This window comes from Danio rerio, chromosome 15, assembly GCF_052040795.2.
Source record: "Danio rerio strain M-AB ecotype USA chromosome 15, GRCz13ab, whole genome shotgun sequence".
Classification (NCBI taxonomy): domain Eukaryota; kingdom Metazoa; phylum Chordata; class Actinopteri; order Cypriniformes; family Danionidae; genus Danio; species Danio rerio.
The window spans coordinates 36,110,999-36,130,932 of NC_141035.1; the positions used below are offsets into that span (position 1 = coordinate 36,110,999).

A 19,934-nucleotide genomic window follows, 5' to 3' on the forward strand; every position below is an offset into this window, starting at 1 on the left:
AATACATTACACCTTATGGAGAGTCCCTGTAGGCCACCAACAAAAACGTGTGATGGTGCGTGTGCGTACTGACCCAGTCCTTTAGGTGTGATGCCGCTGGTGTTGTTTGGGTTCACAGCCCAGTAATAGTACTTGAGTATGTGCATGATCTGCAGGACGGTGCCCACTCTCCGGATTGTGCTGTAGATGGTTGTTGTGCCAATGAACTCAGAAGAGAGATACGTGTACAGTGAAAGCTGCACCTGAACAACACAAACACAAACACACACACACACACACACACACACACAAATACACGTTTACAAATATCAGAGCTTGAGGAAAGAACACACATGTCTGACAATAACCTTCCATCATCTTTCAAAACTGCATCCCAAGATCCCTCATTAAAATTCTGCTGTATTCTTAAGAGCGACACCTCCGGCACAGTTTAGCAGCAGATTTTGTATTTTCTAGGTGAAGCTGAATGTCTGAAGGTGCTGTGGTGCATTTGGGAGCAGCAGGTCGGGCCTGAATTGTGACTGAGCTGCAGGAAAACCTTGGAGGATAAAAAGCGCTGATGAAGGTACATAACTCATCCAATTAAAGGCCACTCATGCAGGCAGAGCGACTGTCGGCGAGGCCAGCAGGGGATGATGGGAAGAAACAGAGGGAGGATAAAGAAGAAAAAAAAAACATGATGCAAGTCCATGAACTCTTCTGGCCTGAGGAGAGAACACTGCTGCTTCTGTTCACTTCATTATACTCAACTCACCCGCTCTGCGTCTCTCCATCTCTGTTTTTTTTTCTTCACACTCTCGTTTTACTTTTCATGCCTCCTCCTGTTTTCTATTGTACACTTTCCTCCTTCCTTCCATCTCTCGTTTTGGGTCCTTCTTGCCTACCTTCTATCATGTTTCTTTCTACTTATTGACAGATTTTTTTCTTATTTACTAGATTCTTTCTTTTAGTCTTTCCTTCTATTAGCTATCCACTTTTTTTCTTTCTTTCTTTCTTTCTTTCTTTCTTTCTTTCTTTCTTTCTTTCTTTCTTTCTTTCTTTCTTTCTTTCTTTCGTACAGTATTTCACTACTGTTCCTTACTGTATTTTCTTTTTTCACAGTTTTTCTTGCAATATTTTGTTCTTCACTTTTCCTTCACTTTTTATCCTTTCTTTTATGGTTTATTTTTCTATTATTTTTCAAACATTTTTCTTTGGTCCTTCTCAAATTTATTTATACGTTTTTCTTTTTTCTTTCTTACTAGCTTTTTATTTTTTTAATCGCTTTTTTCACTGGTTTCCTTGTTGTTCTTTACTTTTCCATTACTTTTTATTTTATTTATTTATTTTTTGTCTGATGCATCTTTTCTTTATTTTTCTTTAATTTTTTTCTTGGGTCACTTTAAAATTTATTTATCGCTTTGCCTTTCTTTCTTTCTTTTCTACAGTATTTTAACACTCTTCCTTTCTGTATTTTCTTTTTTCACTGGTTTTCTTAAACATTTTTTCTTTACTTTTCTACTTTTTTTTTCTTTAACTGTCAATTAAGTCTTCTTCCTTCAATCAGCTATTCACTTTTTCTTTCACTTACGTAGTTACTTGCTTGCTTACTTACAGTAATTTACTAACCTTCCTTAATGTTTTTATTTGCTTTTTTACTGGCTTTTTTTGCAGTTTTTGTTCTTGACTTTTTTATCTTTTCTTTTGTCTTTTGCATCTTTTTTTTTTTTCTTCAACTTTCTTTTGGTCATTCTCCAATGTATTTATTGTTTTGCCTTTCTTTCTTTCTTTCTTTCTTTCTTTCTTTATTGTACCACCCTTCCTTACTGTTTTATTTTTATTTTTTCACCAATTTCCTTGCGTTTTTTTTTCTTAATTTTTCCTTTACTTTTTATGCGTTTTATTGTTCTTCATTTTTCCTTAATTTTTTATCCTGTCTTTTGTAAGTTTTTTTTCAGATTTGTTTTGCCTTTCTTTCTTTCTTTCTTTCTTTCTTTCTTTCTTTCTTTCTTTCTTTCTACAGTATTTTACCACCATTCCATACTGATTTTTTCCCCCTTTTTTCACTGATTTCCTTGCAATTTCTTTTTGTTCTTCACTTTTCCTTTAATTTTTTATCCTTTCTTTTTTTTCTGTTGCATTTTTTTCTTCAAATTTCCTTTGGTCATTCTCAAATGTATTTATTGTTTTGTCTTGTTTTTCTTTCTTTCTCTCTTTCTTTCTTCCTTATTTTCTTTCTTTTATTATTTCATCTTTCTTCAGCACTACTTACCAGCCCTTTTCCCCTTTTTTCATTTATTTGTTTCATCTTTGCACTTTCTTGCATGCTTTCTAGTTTTTCTTTACTTTTACTTTATTCATTTTTGTCCTTTCCTTTTCCTTTGTCAATTCCCTTTATTTGTTTTTCATTTTTATTAATGGATGGCAGAAAAAATAAGAAGGGAAAATATGTAAAAAAAAAAAAACTATTTTGAAAGAATCAAGATGTGTGAAAGAAAGAATAGAAAAAAATATTTTTCCCTTTTTCATTATTCATCGATCCATTTTCTTTCTGCTTGCTTACTTCCTCTTTCCTCTCAATCTTTTTTCTTTCTTTCTTTTTTCATCCATCTTTCCTTCCTCACTAATTCCCTGTTCAAAAAGAAAGAGCGAGCGAACTCCCACTATCTCTCTCCTTTTGGATCCATGGCAGGCTTCCAGTGACCAAAGGTCTTTGTTTTGATCCTGTATGTGTTTTCGTATCTCCTTTATTTATTCATGACGGTCGGCAGCAGTGCAGAAACTAAAGTGAGCAAGATATATTAGCAGCACAGCGTCTTGCTGCTTTCGGAAATGCCTCATCTTCTCCTTCATAGGTCAGAACAAAGTCCAATTTCTTTTTGAAATCTTGAAAACTTCACTCTAAATATACCAAGCATTTGGGACGACATTGCAAAAGAAAATGAACAGTAATTTTTTTTTATTCAGAATAATATAACTTTTTATTAAGGCAGATTCTGCATTGTGGCAGCTTCTAAACATGACAAATAAGCTGGCAAGCTGTGAAGATGTTAAAAAAAATGTAATAAATTAATAACAATAATAATAATAATAATAATTCCTTATATTTATATAGCACTTTTCTAGATACTCAACGCACTTTACTCATTTTTGTTTGGGGGTGGGGGGGGGTCTCCTTATCCACCACCAGTGTGCAGCATCCACCTGGATGACACGAAGGCATCCATATTGCAACAGACTGCCACTACACAGCAACTGATTGGTGGAAAGGAGTGATGAAGCCAATTATTATACGGGGATGGTTAGTATTATACAGGGATGGTTAGGAGTCCATGATAGACAGAGGCCAGTGGGCAAATTTGGCCAGGACACTGAGTTAAACCACTACTTTTTTCGAAGAACATTCTGGGATTTTTAACGACCACAGAGAGTCAAGACCTCAGTTTAACGTCTCATCTGAAAGACGGCGATCATTGAGCAGTATAGAGTCCCCTTCACTATACTGGGGTATTGGGACCCATACAGACCACAGGTTTAGCACCCCCTGCTGGCCTTAATAACACCACCCTGTCAAAATAACTCTGATCAAAAAATTAAAAATAACTTAATTAGCGAACAGTTTATTTGAAAAGATTTTCCTGTGGGGGAAAAATAGCTTTTTAGATGCCTTGAGTCATATTAAATTACGTCAGTGTCAAAAGGTGTAACAGTACATTTAGATATTTAGGGTTTGGATCTTTTGGATTAGTATTAGCACGTGTCCAAATGTGCCATTGTTACTTATAACCACAGTATATGAGGAACTGTAGCTTCATATATCTCATTTTTAACAAATCAATATGGAGTTTAAAATTCCAAGGCCAACATTTTCATCTATGCTTTAATCTATTACAAAGCTTTGAATCTTTGAACACAAGTACAGACCCTTCAGTAAACCACATTTTTTGGATTAACTATTGTTAACAAGCTTAAATTTGCATATTAATGATGCATTAGTAAATGCTGAATTATGATTAGTAAATGTTGTACATTGAATGTTCATAGTTAGTTCATGTTTGCAAATACATTATAGCATTATAAATGAAACCTAATTGTAAAGTGTGACCATAATAATAATAATAAAAATAATAATAAACAAAGAAGCCATTTTATGTCCCAATACTGTAATTTTCCCAATACTGAACTGTATTATTTAAAGAGTTAAGATGCAAAAACCTTTAAGTGCCATCTGAAATTAACATTTTTCTCAGCCTCCTTTGTTCATGTTGAGATACTTTACTTTAAAGACCAGGAAAATTACTTTTTATTTGCTGTAAAAGTGATATTACTGAACATACACACAGAAGCCTGATAAAAATGCAAATTTTAGAGGATATTTTAGATGGCATATGGAGTTTTTTGCATCTAAATTCTTCATTTACAGTATATACCAATACACTTTGGCATATATAACCCATTTAACTTTGATTTCAAGTAAAAATAAACTGAATGAAAATAATGGTTAAATAGTTAAAACAGAGAAGATTATTTAAAATATGAATACAAAATGTATAGTTCCAGTGTGCACAATTGAGAGCAAAAGCATTTCTGCAAGTCTCCTCCTGAGCTCATCTGACCAGGTCACGGTGGTCTACATGACACTGCTGCCCATCACTGAGTAATAGCACGGTCCTAATTGCTGTCATGTTTCATCGAGATCTACCCGAGTATCTTCTGGAAAAGACATGACTTTTGCTCACCTTTGCGGGTATGTGGATCCAAATAGCCGCGTTGAACAGGATATGGTCACAGAGTTGTTTGAGAAGAGGTGCGCCGTGGGTAAGGCCGTCCAGGTATTTGGCAAAAGACAGGAATTGATCGAGAACAGCCCTGGTGACGTGCACCCGTGATGACTGAGAAACAATTAAGATTTTTTTGTTAGGTTTAACAAGTCACCATGAAATCCAAACTTATTTATCAATCCTTTTATTTTTGCTCATACACCCTCATTGAATTTAATCAAAATAACTTTCCCACACTTTGCAACCCATTTAGAAATATGATACATATACATATATGCAAAGTAAACATATGATATATAAGTTCATATTTAAATTTTACATACAGTCAAGCTCAAAAGTATTCATACCACCAGCAAATTCTGACAGCCACTTTTTGTTCAAAGGTAAATAAAAGCTGAGAAATATTTTTCCATTATGATTCCTCATGTATATTGTCTTATTATGTTTTGGAAGGGCCTGTGTCTTTTTATGGTAAAAAAAAAAAGAATTAAAAAAAAAATTTTCTGGTTGAATAAAAGTATCTTTAAGTCAGAAATTGCCAGGGGTAGGAATAATGTCAGACTTGACTGTATATAAATTATCAGTCATATCTGTAACATATATTTCAGATTAATGCAAAAATTTACTCTTTACTCTATGTGCAAATATGTTTAAGGATATTAGGTATAATACACATACATACATATTCACATACATGCAGTGGTGGAAAGAGTACTGAAAAAGCATACTTAAGTAAAAGTACTATTACTTGCCTAAAAATGTAGTGCGAGAGTAAAAGTACCTGTTGTAAATATTATTCAAAGTATGAGTAAAAAGTAGCCCTTTTAAAAGTACTCATGAGTAATGAGTAGTGACTATTATGCTGTTACAAGCTGATGCATGTACATTTGTGGATGTGTGTAAACTTAACATTTTGTAGTGCATTAAGTTATTGCCCAGCAGGCACACAATATCATAAGACATTAATATTAGGTTAGATTTAGGTTGTGTTGTCAGGTGACCAAAATTCAATGCCTAGCCAGCATCTAAGGACATTATTTTGATGTCCAATAATGACATCAAATGACGTTGATATTTGGTTGATTTTAGGTTGTTAGAAAGTGACCAAAATCCAATGTTGAGCCAACATCGTATTGACGTCAAATACTGACATTTATTCATTAGTATGGCAATCAAAATTCAACGTCTGATAGACGTCATAGTGGTAGCGTCTATGTGAGGTTAGGGATTAAACTGGAATCATATGAAATTCCAAGAACAGTTTTTTGCACCAAAAAAACTGTAAAAACGAACTTGTTTGTCAATATTTTTCATTAAATTGAGTTGGATGTTTTTGAGATAACTAATCGTTTAATAATTTTGCTGCTTTTACCTTATTTCTTTAGCCTGAATTACAGTAGATTCTGATGGTACAGGTGATCAACCAGAACAAAGAGTTTCACAGTTTCTATTTCATAATTTCTGAAAACACATCAACAAGCACTACAATCAACTGAAGCCTTGTCTTTTGTTTTTGTTTTTGTTTTGTGACACTGACTTTGTAATGTCTGGTAATATCTGGACTTGGATTGACCCTTTATACACTCCAAAAATTATGTTTGCTGTTTGTATTCATAATTAACTGAAACAACATAATTCTTGAGTCTTTTGGTGGGACAACTTAATTGTTTTACGTTCAATCAACTTAAATTAGTAAAAACTAATACGATAACTTAATTCCTTCATGTTGCCCAAACACAAAAATTGATAGTGTACACCCCATTATGTTTTATAGTTTACTACAATCTAAAATAAATCACTTTTGGGGGAAAAGATCTTTGTAACATTCCAGATATTATACAAGCACACAATAAATAAATCACACACTACAGCAAAGTGAAAACATTACAGAGAATTATGCAGCCTCTTCAAACTTTAAAACACTATTTGACTTTGTAGCTACAAGGACTTTAACTTTGTGGAGAGTTTGGTATGTTATTAGTCTCAGCTGCCACCTGAGGTCCAGACGGGCGTAGTGTGAGACAGGAGTGAGAATAAACGGGAGACAAACAGATGGCTGGCTACGTGTGAATGGGGCGTCAGGCGCTGAGATCATTCAGGTGACGTCTAGCTCAGATTTACACCTGCCGCGGCTAAATGACAAAGTGAGCCTTTTACTCAAGTGCCAACTTTAGACAGAGCCAAGGGTAGACTGAGACTATGAATAAATAAAAATACATTAAAAAATGACACAGGGTTCATTTGTGTGTCATAGTCAGAAACCCATAGACAAGAGGAATATAATAGCGTAGTTCACCGTGAAAATGCTGAAGTGTGCATTTGTCATACATCGACCATAATGCGCTGTCTCTCCTCCATCCTAGCAAGTGAATTGTGCTCATGGTACTTTTTTCAGCTTGTGCTTACAAAAGCTAGAGTCAATTGAGGTGATGACTATTTTTTCCAAAGAACTTATCTTAATACTCTTATTAGCATTTTAAAAAGGAGCAACTATAATACTTTGAAGGGCACTTAATTTACCTTTTTTTTTAAAGACTTAATATTAAGGTTCTTCTGAGTGTGCCAGTTTAGGTTCAGTTGAAAACACAATTCATATTTTTTAATTAAAATGTGTTAAAATGTGTCAAGGTGACGCAGTGGCGCAGTAGGTAGTGCTATCGCCTCACAGCAAGAAGGTCGCTGGTTCGATCCTCGGCTCAGTTGGTGTTTCTGTGTGGAGTTTGCATGTTCTCCCTGCGTTCGTGTGGGTTTCCTCCGGGTGCTCCGTTTTCCCCCACAGTCCAAAGACATGTGGTACAGGTGAATTGGGTAGGCTAAATTGTCTGTAGGGTATGAGTGTGTGTGTGAATTGGTGTGCAGAAATGGGTTGCGGCTGGAAGGGCATACTCTGCAAAAAAATGTGCTGGATAAGTTGGCGGTTCATTCAGCTGTGGCGACCCGGGATTAATAAAGGGACTAAGCCGACAACAAAATGAATGAATGAATAAAAAGTGACATTTTAGGGCGCATGTACACAGGTCATTGTTTTAGGGGTGTGTTGCTTCACATGAAAATTAGTTTTTAACTTCCCGTCCAACTTAACAAGGGGGCGGAGCCAAAAGCTCCCCCGCTTTGTGTATGGCAACAGACAGGCAGACAGAAGCACCTTTCACACAGTGATACCGGTAAATATTCGGAAAATTTCCGGAATGATTTTACCGGTAAATTCAAAAAAGCGCTGTTCACACAGGCGGGGACGTTAAAGAATTTTTCAGCAAAAGACCATTCCCACATCCATTACAAAATACTGGTAAAGTCTGACATCATTAATCAGAAATGACCTTTAAACGGCTGGGCTTGTATTTGTAAAAATTTGACTACATTACAAACTCTGTGGATGGAGAAGTATTGTGAACAACTTCGATGAAAACATATAGAGAAACACCTTCGCATGTCAAGATGTACATGATATGTGTGTGTGTTGGCGCTCACCGGCTCCTTCACGGGCACATGCGACGCATCAAGCAACTGAAGGAAGCAGAGCTTATAGGTTAACAAACAACGGCTTACCATAAGGATCTTATCGATAATTATTTACACAGTCGGCATCAAGAAGGAACATATAAACATTATCTGACTAACATCTACCAGCTAAATGTGTCTGAAAAATATTCAAAGGCTTTTATTTTCATAAACCGAGCAGACGTGAATGCGTCTGACTGTTCTGATTGGCTAAAGTTGATGTCTCAAATCAGCACGTTCTAGACAAGCACGTGCTCTTTCCAGCATCTTCCTTCTGCACACAGCGCAGCATTCCAGCAAATTACCAGTAATGTTACAACTTCTCTTTCCGGAAAATAGCCAGAACTAATTTACCGGTATTTTTAAAAAGAGCCTCTTCACACATATAGACCTTTCTGGAAAATAGCCAGTAATTTTCCGGAAAGAGGTCTGTATGTGTGAAATGGGCTAGAGGACCAGCATTCAGCCATCCATGTTCGACTCGGACACAGACCAAGCAGAGACTACTGTTAAGGAATCAATATTCCTAATGTGCCAAAATATATGAGAGTGGCAGTTACAAAATCATTTGTGTTTTTGTATAGTTTTACAGCCAACTGTGTGCTAGTTTAAAGTTCCAAGGGTGTACACTGAGACTAATAACCACGCACACTGAATTTAATTTGACTGAGGCTATAACTAAGGCAAGTTCGTTATTTCCAATGGTGGGACGCGCACATGAGGACAGGGAGCTTCTGTGCGACGACTGAAGTTTAAGGAAGACGCAATGAAGAGTACATGTTTGCAAACCCACCTAAAGTTACAAACAATGGCACCGATGAGAGCAATCGTGGTAAATGTTGATCCGCCAGCTGAGATTAATCAAGTGTTTTTGGAGAGAGTGCTGAAAGACACGGTGGATCAGCTGTTTTTTGGTAATGCGCGCATGTTAATCAATATTGGTGGCGGGGGGACCGCACTCCTGTGTCAAGTTGCGGACAGTCTCAAAACCGCTCTAATTGGTCCAACGTTTTTATGTTGTTAAATTGAAAAAAAAAGGATTGGGTGTGTTTATATTACCCCAATATCATGGTCTATACACTGTAACTACACATATATGTGTCCAAACAGCTTGCAAATTAGATTTTTCACCATACTGTAGGTGCCCTTTAACATGCAACTATAAAACATTCATACACTCTGACAAAAAAGATTTGAGTTGGGACAACATGAAGGAATTAGGTTAACTTTTTACAAATTTAGGTGGACTGAACATAAAACAATTTAATTGTATCAAACTCAAGAATTGTGTTGTTTAAGCTCCTTTTAAATAAAAAGTTTGAACAAACAACAAACGTAATGTTTTTGAGTTTGTGTTGATTGCCCTATGGAATGTAAACAATGTGCTGCTTCAGATTCAATTCGATATATTTAAGTGTCCCAACATAATAGCAATAACCCGATAAAAGCTTTTAGCTGTGGAACATTTTGTCTTTTGAAACAGTGGTTTGGGAAAACATAACTTATATGTGATAACTGTTATTTTTGCGATGGCTTTGGTGCTGCTAACAGCACAAAAATTGCACACTTCAGCCTTAACCAGTCTGAATTGTAAGTTGGAAAATGACAGCACCTTTTCCAAGAGGTACCCAATCACCAGGAAACCTTTCCCACCAAGCATTTGCTCTTGCATTGCCACCGAGCTCTTGAGTAGCTCCATCAGGAAGGCGAGGAGAGTTGAACTGCACAGAAAAAAATAAAATAAATTTTCACAGCTTTACAGGGTAACTGCTGCTTGAGATTGATGACGAAAGGCTTGCAACCAAATGTAACCAGTATGTACATCTTGATCACTTGATATTTAGGTATGATCATCTGATATTAGATATTTATTACAATCATCCAAAAATCACATAATGCTGACATTTTAAATTAAATAAATAAATAAGAGAAACACATGTTTGTTCATTCAGTACATTATATTGTTTACTGTAAAATGAATAGTGTTACATTAATTGAATCAAATTAGTTTTTCTAGTCATCTACATATTGAGTTTAACTGATTATAATTAAAAAAAATCTGAAACCTGATTAATCAATTAAATAGGTTAAAGCAAGACTAAAACATTTCTTGTCGAGACTTTTGTCATGTTTTTTTTATATATAAAATAAACTACATACAATTGTATTCAAATAATGTAATAATTGTAATATTTAAGAAAAAGCAAAGATTAACAATTTAAATACAATACATAAAACAATAATGTAACAACAGAAACTATATATATATATATATATATATATATATACACTAAAATGCATGCATAAATTTAGGCTTTTTAATATAATCTAACTAAATCCTGATTACTGCAAAAATGCTTGCATTACTTTTCTTACTTTTCAAACAAGTAAAAAAATATCTAAAAGCATTTTACAGATCAGGAAAAATATAGCCTTGTTTTCAAAAATAATATGTTAAAATTAAGTTTAACACTTTTTCAAAGCAAAAACAAGACTATTTTGCTTACACCATTGGCTGATTGTTTAGCTTGTTTTAAGGAAAAGCTAAATTTCTTAATAATTAAAGAGCCCCTATTATGGGTTTTTAAAAATACAGTGTGCAACACAGCCTTAAGTTATTGAAAAAATATAAATATGAAAGTGCACCTTTGTATAAAAAAATTGATTTTTAATAAAAGATTTGACTCCGAGTCGGCTATTTTGCCTGTTCGTACTGACGTCTGAACGTTCTGGTGATTAATGCAATAATCTACCCTGCAATGGGGGATTTGTCGGCTGCTTGTTAAAGGAAGGATCAGAAAAGACTATTGATGTATGGGACATTGTCAGAGCTTGACAAGAACTTTCAGTTATCAGTTATCAGTTTCTTCCTCCATTTCACAAGTGTAAGTAAGCGCTATTAAAATAGTTGCCTCCTTGTTTTCTCTAGCTTGCAAAATATGTATTTAATTGTGTCTTGTTACATTTAATCTCTCCACGAGGTTGGTACTGTATCTGATTAACTCTTTGTATTCACTTTTCGCATCTAAAACCACGCTGAAAATGCAGCATGTGCCGATTTCTTTACCATGCGTTTGTGAGCTTGTAATGCTCTGCGGCTTGTCATTTCTATGGCCACCATCAGCTGTTCCTACACATGTACGGCAGTCAAGTTTCAAAGTAGCCTTCGGATTAATACAGAATGTGTGTCGTTGTTTTTACTTATGGTTAATAATAGAGAAATATGCTGGTGTATTAATCAGACCCCCTATATCTTAATTACTATATTAGGTAGCCTACCATGTTAGGTGTGCAATCTGAAACGATGACAATGACACAAATCATAGAATAAAGCTGCTTTATTTGGGTCTCGTCAAGACAAGATTTTATTTACTCTTTACTCTTATATTTATCCACGATCTTACTTTTTTTCAGATTTCAATCCCCGGAGCATCTGATATTATGTCACACATGGGACATGTGTTAGGGCGTCCCCTACCATAATACACCTAAAACACGGATTGCCGTAAAACTCAATGGCAGAGAAGCATTTTCTCTCGTTAACTGCAAGAAAAGAGTTAAACGGAAACATTTATGAATTTGACGCATATCATAATACCAGCCATACATGTAAAGCACAAATAATGTTCTTAAATTCGGTCACATCCAGCAGCCGTCATCCTTGAACCAATTTCCACCTGTTTGTTTAATTGCTCAGTTTGCTCCAGCTTTCTTTTGCACTCTGAGTCATGTCAAACGCACAAAACGCCCAATTTGCATCACAGGATGTCTAATCCAATCTTTGCATTTATTTCACGTGTAAATCACTCGCTTTTCATCTGCGTCTGCTTACTGCACAAGCTAAAAAACTCCTTCCGCCACTCATTCTATGTATTGTAATGACTGTGAGGGCGAAGGTGAGACAGAATTTTTCGAGAGACACTCAAATACATCATGTGCCCTGCCCATGCAACATCTATAAGTCATGTAAAACAGTTAGTTGCAAACTGAAGTAAATATAATCTGATTATTTGGTTTGGAATTTGATGTTTTATGAGATTATTTATAGTTTTTGCAATTATTTTGCGTTTGCAGGATTACAAAAATTTGCGACTTTTTGCTGATTTTGTGTTGGATTCAGCAATCGCAGAATCGTGAAAAACTAGTGGGTCTGCCTTAATGCACTCTTGCATTGGCCTCACACATATACTCTGCGCTATGGCTACTTTGACAATGTTGATAAGCCATGGTGGGTGTTTCTCTCTGTCTTGCGCTGAATGCAGTTGACCAATTGCAATAGACTGGGTCATCAGACCAATCAGCACAGATTAGCATCGTGCTAAGGAGGAGTTTGAGAAATAATGAATCACTGAACAAATCATATGAGAGATGTTAGGATAATTAGGTCAAAATAAATGCTTATTATAAGACAATGAAAGTGTTTTTTGAACTTGCATGCATATCAGCCTGTTGTTGGAGACCCCAAAACCAAAATATGATCTTCTATAATGCGTAATAAGGGCTCTTCGATTTCTTTAATCAGCTTTATTTTGAATAATTTTTTGAAAACAAGACTACATGTTGCATGTCTAGAAAGTGCTTCTTGAATTGACATTTTTAGACTAGAAACAAGACAAAACTCCAAGCAAGAAAAGCATTTTCTTTGCAGTGAGGCCATTATGCATTTGACATTACGTACCACACTGTGGTCTCCACCTGGCTTTCATTGTGCTGATGGAAATCCAGCTGTGCAAAGAGAGGAAACAACACCTGGATGCCACCAATGGAGTGAATGGCACTATGAATGGAGTGCGTAACGATGGCCTTCACATCCTACGCAGAAACAGAAGGTTAAATCAAATTGATTCAAAAAGTACTGGTGAATAGTATTCAGTAATTAAAACTTAAAAGTACCGACTCGTATAATCTCCGTGCAAATGTATTTCTCAATATAATCAACACTGAATGGCAAACACTGACATTATCTCATGGCCTTAGCTAAACATTGCAGCATCTGATTAACATTTAGTGACATTACCAACCATTATGTTGTTTATTTAGGATTATAAGGTAGAATGCATTGGTGAAGAGTTAAGCAGACATTTACCTGTAGCATTAGCGCATGAGGCGAATGCACAAATATAGACGGGTTTTCTCTTGGCGAAGACTCCAGGCAGAGCTGAGCGTCTGTGGCTTTAGCGTTGTAGGTAAAGGAGATGCTGTTTGCTAACTTCCCATCATACAATACTTGCTTATGGTGGTCAGCCAGATGGATATCACTCTCCGATTTAAATTTAAATGTGCTCTAGGAAGATTAAACAAAGATCAAGAGGGTTAAAAAGAGAAAAACATTGTCCTACATCTTTAAACAGATAATTAAAACTAAAATATGAATATAAAGTGTCAGACGATAAATTTTTAGAACGCAGATGAGATTGTGGGCAGCAAACTTTGTCTGAACTCGCCCGGATGTTGGCCTGCCTTGTTTTAGCATTATGCTAGCTCGCCAACCTGATTACCAAATAGGACATGTTCTTGAATTAACATCTATTTTGAACCAGGAATCGCATTCCAATCATATACAGTACATTTACCATTTATGTTAAGTTTAAGCTTACAGTTATTCAGTTCTCCAATTATTATTCCCCTTTGATTTTGGGAATAATTTACAGTTATGGTTGGATTTAAGGCTAGGGAATAGGTACGGATTACAATTTCTAACAAAATTTTTGTTCCAGAATCAACATAGATTTTAATCCAGGATCGCATCATACAGTACTTGGCAAAATCAGGACATGCATGCTAGCATGATTTAAAAAAATTCACTAGAATGAACTTCAGAAAAGGAAAATTTGGGATTTTATATCTGATCAAACATGCTAATCAAATCTAATCAAACATTAGCAGCAGAGCAACTGTCTTTAGTGTTAGTAAAATGCTAACAACATGGTTCATACATTACAATGTTAACAGGGTGTCTTAATCTATTTTACCATGTTGCTAGCATGTTCTAGAACAAGAGTGCTTAAACTCCATCCTGAAGGGGCTGCTGTTCTGCACGGATGTTTTTAGAAAACCTATTAAGAGCTAGATTAGCGAGCCAAAGTGTGTCTGATTGGGGTTGGAACTAAGCTTTGCAGGACACCAGTCCTCCAGAACCGAGTTTGGGCTTCACTGTACTAGAACATTGTTAGCATGTTTTTGGAAGTTGCGAACATGTTCCTTGTTTAAAGAAGTATTAAATCAACAACAACATCAACAACAACAATAGAAACCAATGGAAATAACATTGTTTTAATGTAAGCTGTATTAGTACTATGGTCTCTATTGTTATTATTATAATTATTTACTGCCTTCTGTTAAATCTTAATTGAAATATGTCCCAAAACACACTAGAATCTATTAAAATGTATCGGTTTTAACTGTTAAAATGTAATGGTTTGTGATAGTGTAATGGGATTTGTAGTGGAAACCGTTAGAATCTTATTTGATTGCTTCTATTGTTATGTTTTTTCATCAGGGCTTCTAGTATGCTCTAACAGATTATTAGTATCGAGTAATGCATGAATATGGACTGGTTTTCTCTATGCAAATACTCCAGGCAGAGTACAGCAGCTGTGCTTTAGTGTCTTCAAAGAAGATGTTGTTTGCTAACTTCATATCATACAATATTTGCTTATAGTGGCCAACCAAATGGATATCCCATTCTGATTAACATTTAAAAGTACTCTAGGAAGGTAAAAAAAGAAAGTTACACATAATTTAGAGGGCATAATTTTTTGTATGCTGTTTGGACAGAACTGTGTGTAGGTTTAGTTTTTTTACAGTTATATAAGGGTGATATAAAGACAATAATTCTCTTTTTTTAACATTTCCTGATGTTAAAATAGGATCCAAATCTCTCCCGTTGTGAGGCCCACCGCAATGTGACATAAGAGTGTGGTTTTCCAGCCCACCGATTTGATTGACAGTCACATATTAACATGTCTATATCGTAACACATATAATCATATCCGCAAGACAGGACGTGTGTAAAAAGGAACTGGCATTAAAAGATTTGTTCAGCTCTCTGTGATCATCAATTATCATCAAATGTGATCAAGAGTAAAGCTTTACAAATTTAAGATGCTTTTAAAGCAGTACATGTTCGCAATGAATTACAGTAATTTTACCTTTTTCACCACAGCCGCATGTCAGTACAATTATAAAAGAAGATGCTTCAATCCCAGTTTGTGGCTGTTAAATTGGGTTTACTTTGTACATTAACATAACATATATTCATACAGAAGTAGATTTTTAATGTGTATCCTGTCACATTTGCATTCAAAAACAGTGCCAAGCTTTGTGTGTGTGTGTGTGTTTGCGTGTACATGTGTGTATGTGTGTGTTGTGCATGCGTGAACTTTGCAACAACATTGTGCGTGACTCGTTGCAGAAAGACTTGAATTAACTCCACAACAAATACATAAAATAATCACTGGTAAAGTTCTTACTGTAGTATTTCCAATAAACATTACGTGAGATATGCTTCCTTCATGTCTGTCACTGTGTTGTTTATCTGACACAGCCAAGGCAGAGAATTATTCGAGTCAGAATTATTAGTCCCCTGTTTATTTTTGGCCACAATTCCTGTTTAAAAGAGAGATTTCTTCAACACATTTCTAAACATAATAGTTTTAATAACTCATTTCTAATAACTAATTTATTTGATCTTTGTCATGATGACAGTACATAATATTTTAAGGATATTTTTTAAGACGCTTCTATGCAGCTTAAAGTGACATTTAAAAGCTTAACTAGGTTAATTAGGTTAACTAAGCAGGGTAAGGTAATTTGGCAAGTTATTGTATAACAATGCTTTGTTCTGTAGACTAGGGGTTCCTAAACTTTTTCTTTCCAGGAAACACCTAGGCAAGTTAGTCAATCTCAAGGCCCACCACAATATTTTAATATGGAAAATGGGGTTAAAAAAATATTTACAGAGGAGTTTTTATTTTGCTTGTTGAGAATTAAATGTACAGTTGATTGCAATACTAAAGGTCTTATGAGAAAGACAGCTACGTTATGATGCTGAGATTGTAAGAGGAATACCTGAGTACTAAGTTAGTACTTATTACTCCCACTGGAAGAACTCGGCCGTTACTCGCTGTATCCATTCAAGCAGTCAAAAATATCGGCTCTTGTGCTTTTGTCAAGTTGTACAGCAAATGCAGCACTATTGTGGATTCACTTGTTTGTTCACATATATCAGAAGACATTTCCTCAGTACGCCGTTGTACTGTACTATCAGAAAGTGAAACTTTAGCTATCTTTACAGCAACATCATCACCCAGCATTTCCTCAACAATATCTGCAGGCCGGCAGCAGAAGCTTCTCTCCTATGGTGTGTGGCTTTTTGGATTTTGTGATTCAAATGACGCTCAAAGTTCTTTTTGTGGGATGCTGGCTGTACCTGTGATCATTTTTTGTTGATGAAGACACTATTCTTTAGATGTCAACCTTTGTTGACATATGCAGAATGTTTTGTTGTAAACTTTTTCATTTTATCAAACGCTTCACGGCTGCTGTCATGAATGCTGTACGTTACTGATGTAGACACATGACAGTTCAACACAAATGAATCAGACTCAGTCATTTAATGATTGCTGATTCAGACTGTTTTAGCTTGTGTTTTAACTTAAATGATTCATTTTTAAAACAATCATCTCTAAAGAGTTGTTTGCTTATTATCATACTGGTTTTAATTCATTCATTCATTTTCTTGTCCGCTTAGTCCCTTTATTAATCCGGGGTCACCACAGTGGAATGATTAGCCAACTTATCCAGCAAGTTTTTATGCAGTGGATGCTCTTCCAGCTGCAAGCCATCTCTGGGAAACATCCACACACACATTCACACATACACTATGGACAATTTAGCCTACCCAATTCACCTGTACCGCATGTCTTTGGACTGTGGGGGAAACCGAAGCACCTGGAGGAAACCCACGCGAGGGCAGGGAGAACATGCAAACTCCACACAAAAAATGCCAACTGAGCCGAGGTTCGAACCAGCGACCTTCTTGCTGTAAGGCAACAGCACTACCTACTGCCTCGCCGGTTTTAATTCATTGTAACGTAAATATAGCTGCAGCTAAGTGACTTTACGCGACCCATATTGCCTCACTATGTGCGACCCACAGTTTGAAAACCCCCGCTGTAGACTATCAAAAAATATATAGCTTAAGGGGACTAATAATTTTGAAATTAAAAATGGTGTTTAAAAAATTAAAAACTGCTTTTATTCTAGCTGAAATAAAACAAATAAGACTTTCTCCAGAAGAAAAAAATATTATCAGACATACTATGAAAATGTCCTTGCACTGTTAAACATAATTTAGGAGATATTTAAAAAAGAAAAAATCAAAGGGGGGGCTAATAATTCTGACTTCAAATGTATACCTTTGCTCACATTACACCCTGCTTTCAGAAGACCTTTAGGATAAAGTTGTAGAAAGGCTTAGGAGAATTCTACAAAACATTTCAGAGGCAGGAAAAGTGATTTGGAACGTGACTTGATTTCAGGCCGTATAACAAATAAACAAATTATTTCAAAGGGTATGATGATTTTCTATATGCACAGTAGATTAAGTTAATTATTACTTAGTAGAGAGATAAAATTAACCATAAAATAAAGTTAATCTGTCTGGTCTAATGAAAAGTGCACAGCAACATGACAAAGTGAGAGAATTGACTAATAAGCGACAAAACCCATGAAAATACGTCAATGTGAAATTAACACGTCTTCAAATACCACGTCTGTGTAAATCTTATTATTCTGTGCACTTATTAAAGGATTTACTATTCCTAGCATGAAAAGAGGAAGATTCTTTTTATGCAGTGATTAAATCTTATCCAAAGTCGGGGGAGCGCGATGAATAATAAACGTGCTTGGTGACATGAAATAATCATGAAGATGAAGTAGGGGCGATGTGGGAATCCCCCGGCTGAATTATCATTCATGAGGTTGTTTCGTGCGCTGTCAAATCAAAGGCCTGCAGCCCAACACCTGCACCACATCCCAGGTGATGATGTCATCCAGATGTGACCCGCGCCAAACTCTGTTCAATGTGCTGTGAGCAGATAATCGTACCAAGACATTTTTAAAAAAAAATCTTCTTTTTATCAGCAGAGATATGCTTGACGGCATTTGCATGAATAAATTGTTTATAGTTTGTCATGTAATTAGATAACGTGTAAATGCCTGTATAGTTATCAGCAATAACATTATAGGCATAATCAATGACTGCAAACTAAAAGCTTGCCCATTTTAGCATGTTGTTAGCATGCTTTAACATTACGCTAGTGTTTTAGCATATCCGAAAAGGAAAAATAAAGATTTTATTGCTTACACAACATAACACAGAACTAAATAACTAAAATTATTTCAGCATGTTAGCACATTATAGCTGATCACTAAAATCATTTGAGCATGTTAGCACATTTTAGCTGATCACTAACATTATTTTAGCATGCTAAAACACTTTAGCTAATACCTAAAAATAATTTTAGCATGTTAGCACATTTTAGCTGATAACTAAAAATCATTTTAGCATGTTAGCACATTTTAGCTGATCACTAAACATTATTTTTAGCATGTTAGCATATCTTAACTGATCACAAAATATATTTTAGCATGTTAGAAAATTTTAGCTGATCACTAAAATTATTTTAGCATGTTAGCACATTTTGGCTGATCACAAAAATTATTTTAGCATGTTAGCACATTTTAGCTAATAACTGAAAATAGTTTTTAGCATGTTAGGACATTTTAGCTGATCAGTAAAATTATTTTAACATGCAAGCATTTTAGCTGATCACTAAAAATAAATTTTAACATGTTAGCACATTTTAGCCAATAGCTAAAAATAATTCTAGCATGTTAGCACATTTTGGCTGATCACAAAAATTATTTTAGCATGTTAGCACATTTTAGCTAATAACTGAAAATAGTTTTTAGCATGTTAGGACATTTTAGCTGATCAGTAAAATTATTTTAACATGCAAGCATTTTAGCTGATCACTAAAAATAAATTTTAACATGTTAGCACATTTTAGCCAATAGCTAAAAATAATTCTAGCATGTTAGCACATTTTAGCTGATTACTAAAAATTATTTTTAGCAAGTTAGCATATTTTAGCTGATCACTAAACTTTATTTTTAACATGTTAGCATATCTTCACTGATCACAAAATATATTTTAGCATGTTAACACATTGTAGTTGATCACTAAAATTATTTTATCATGTTAGCACATTTTGGCTGATCAAAAAAAATATTTTAGCATGTTAGCACATTTTAGCTAATAACTAAAAATAATGTTAGCATGTTAGGACATTTTAGCTGATCACTAAAATTATTTGAACATGTTAGCTTTTAGCCAATCACTAAAAATACATTTTAACATGTTAGCACATTTTAGCTAATAACTAAAAATAATTTTAGCATGTTAGCACATTTTAGCTGATCACTAAAAATAGTTTAAAGAATGTTAGGACATTTAGCTAATCACAAAAAAAATCTATTTTAGCACGTTAGCACATTTTAGTTACATACTAAAAATAATTTTAGCATGTCAGCACGTTTTAGCTGATCGCTAAAAATATTTTTTTGTATGTTAGGACATTTTAGCTAATCACAAAAAATATTTTTAGC

At 34.9% G+C, this 19,934-nt stretch overlaps 1 protein-coding gene across 8 annotated transcripts in view; it reads right to left on the reverse strand.

The window, feature by feature from the left end:
• The window catches only part of nbeab (neurobeachin b), a 569,044-nt gene that overhangs the window by 377,575 nt on the left and 171,535 nt on the right, over positions 1-19,934 (reverse strand). For all 8 annotated transcript variants that reach the window (XM_087284306.1, XM_087284305.1, XM_087284304.1 and 5 more), the window contains exons 9-13: positions 13,348-13,545; positions 12,940-13,073; positions 9,874-9,982; positions 4,719-4,871; positions 74-242 (exon numbers count right to left, since the gene is read on the reverse strand). In XM_087284306.1, the coding sequence (XP_087140432.1) occupies positions 74-242; positions 4,719-4,871; positions 9,874-9,982; positions 12,940-13,073; positions 13,348-13,545 (763 nt within the window). The remainder of the gene's footprint in view (positions 1-73; positions 243-4,718; positions 4,872-9,873; positions 9,983-12,939; positions 13,074-13,347; positions 13,546-19,934) is intronic.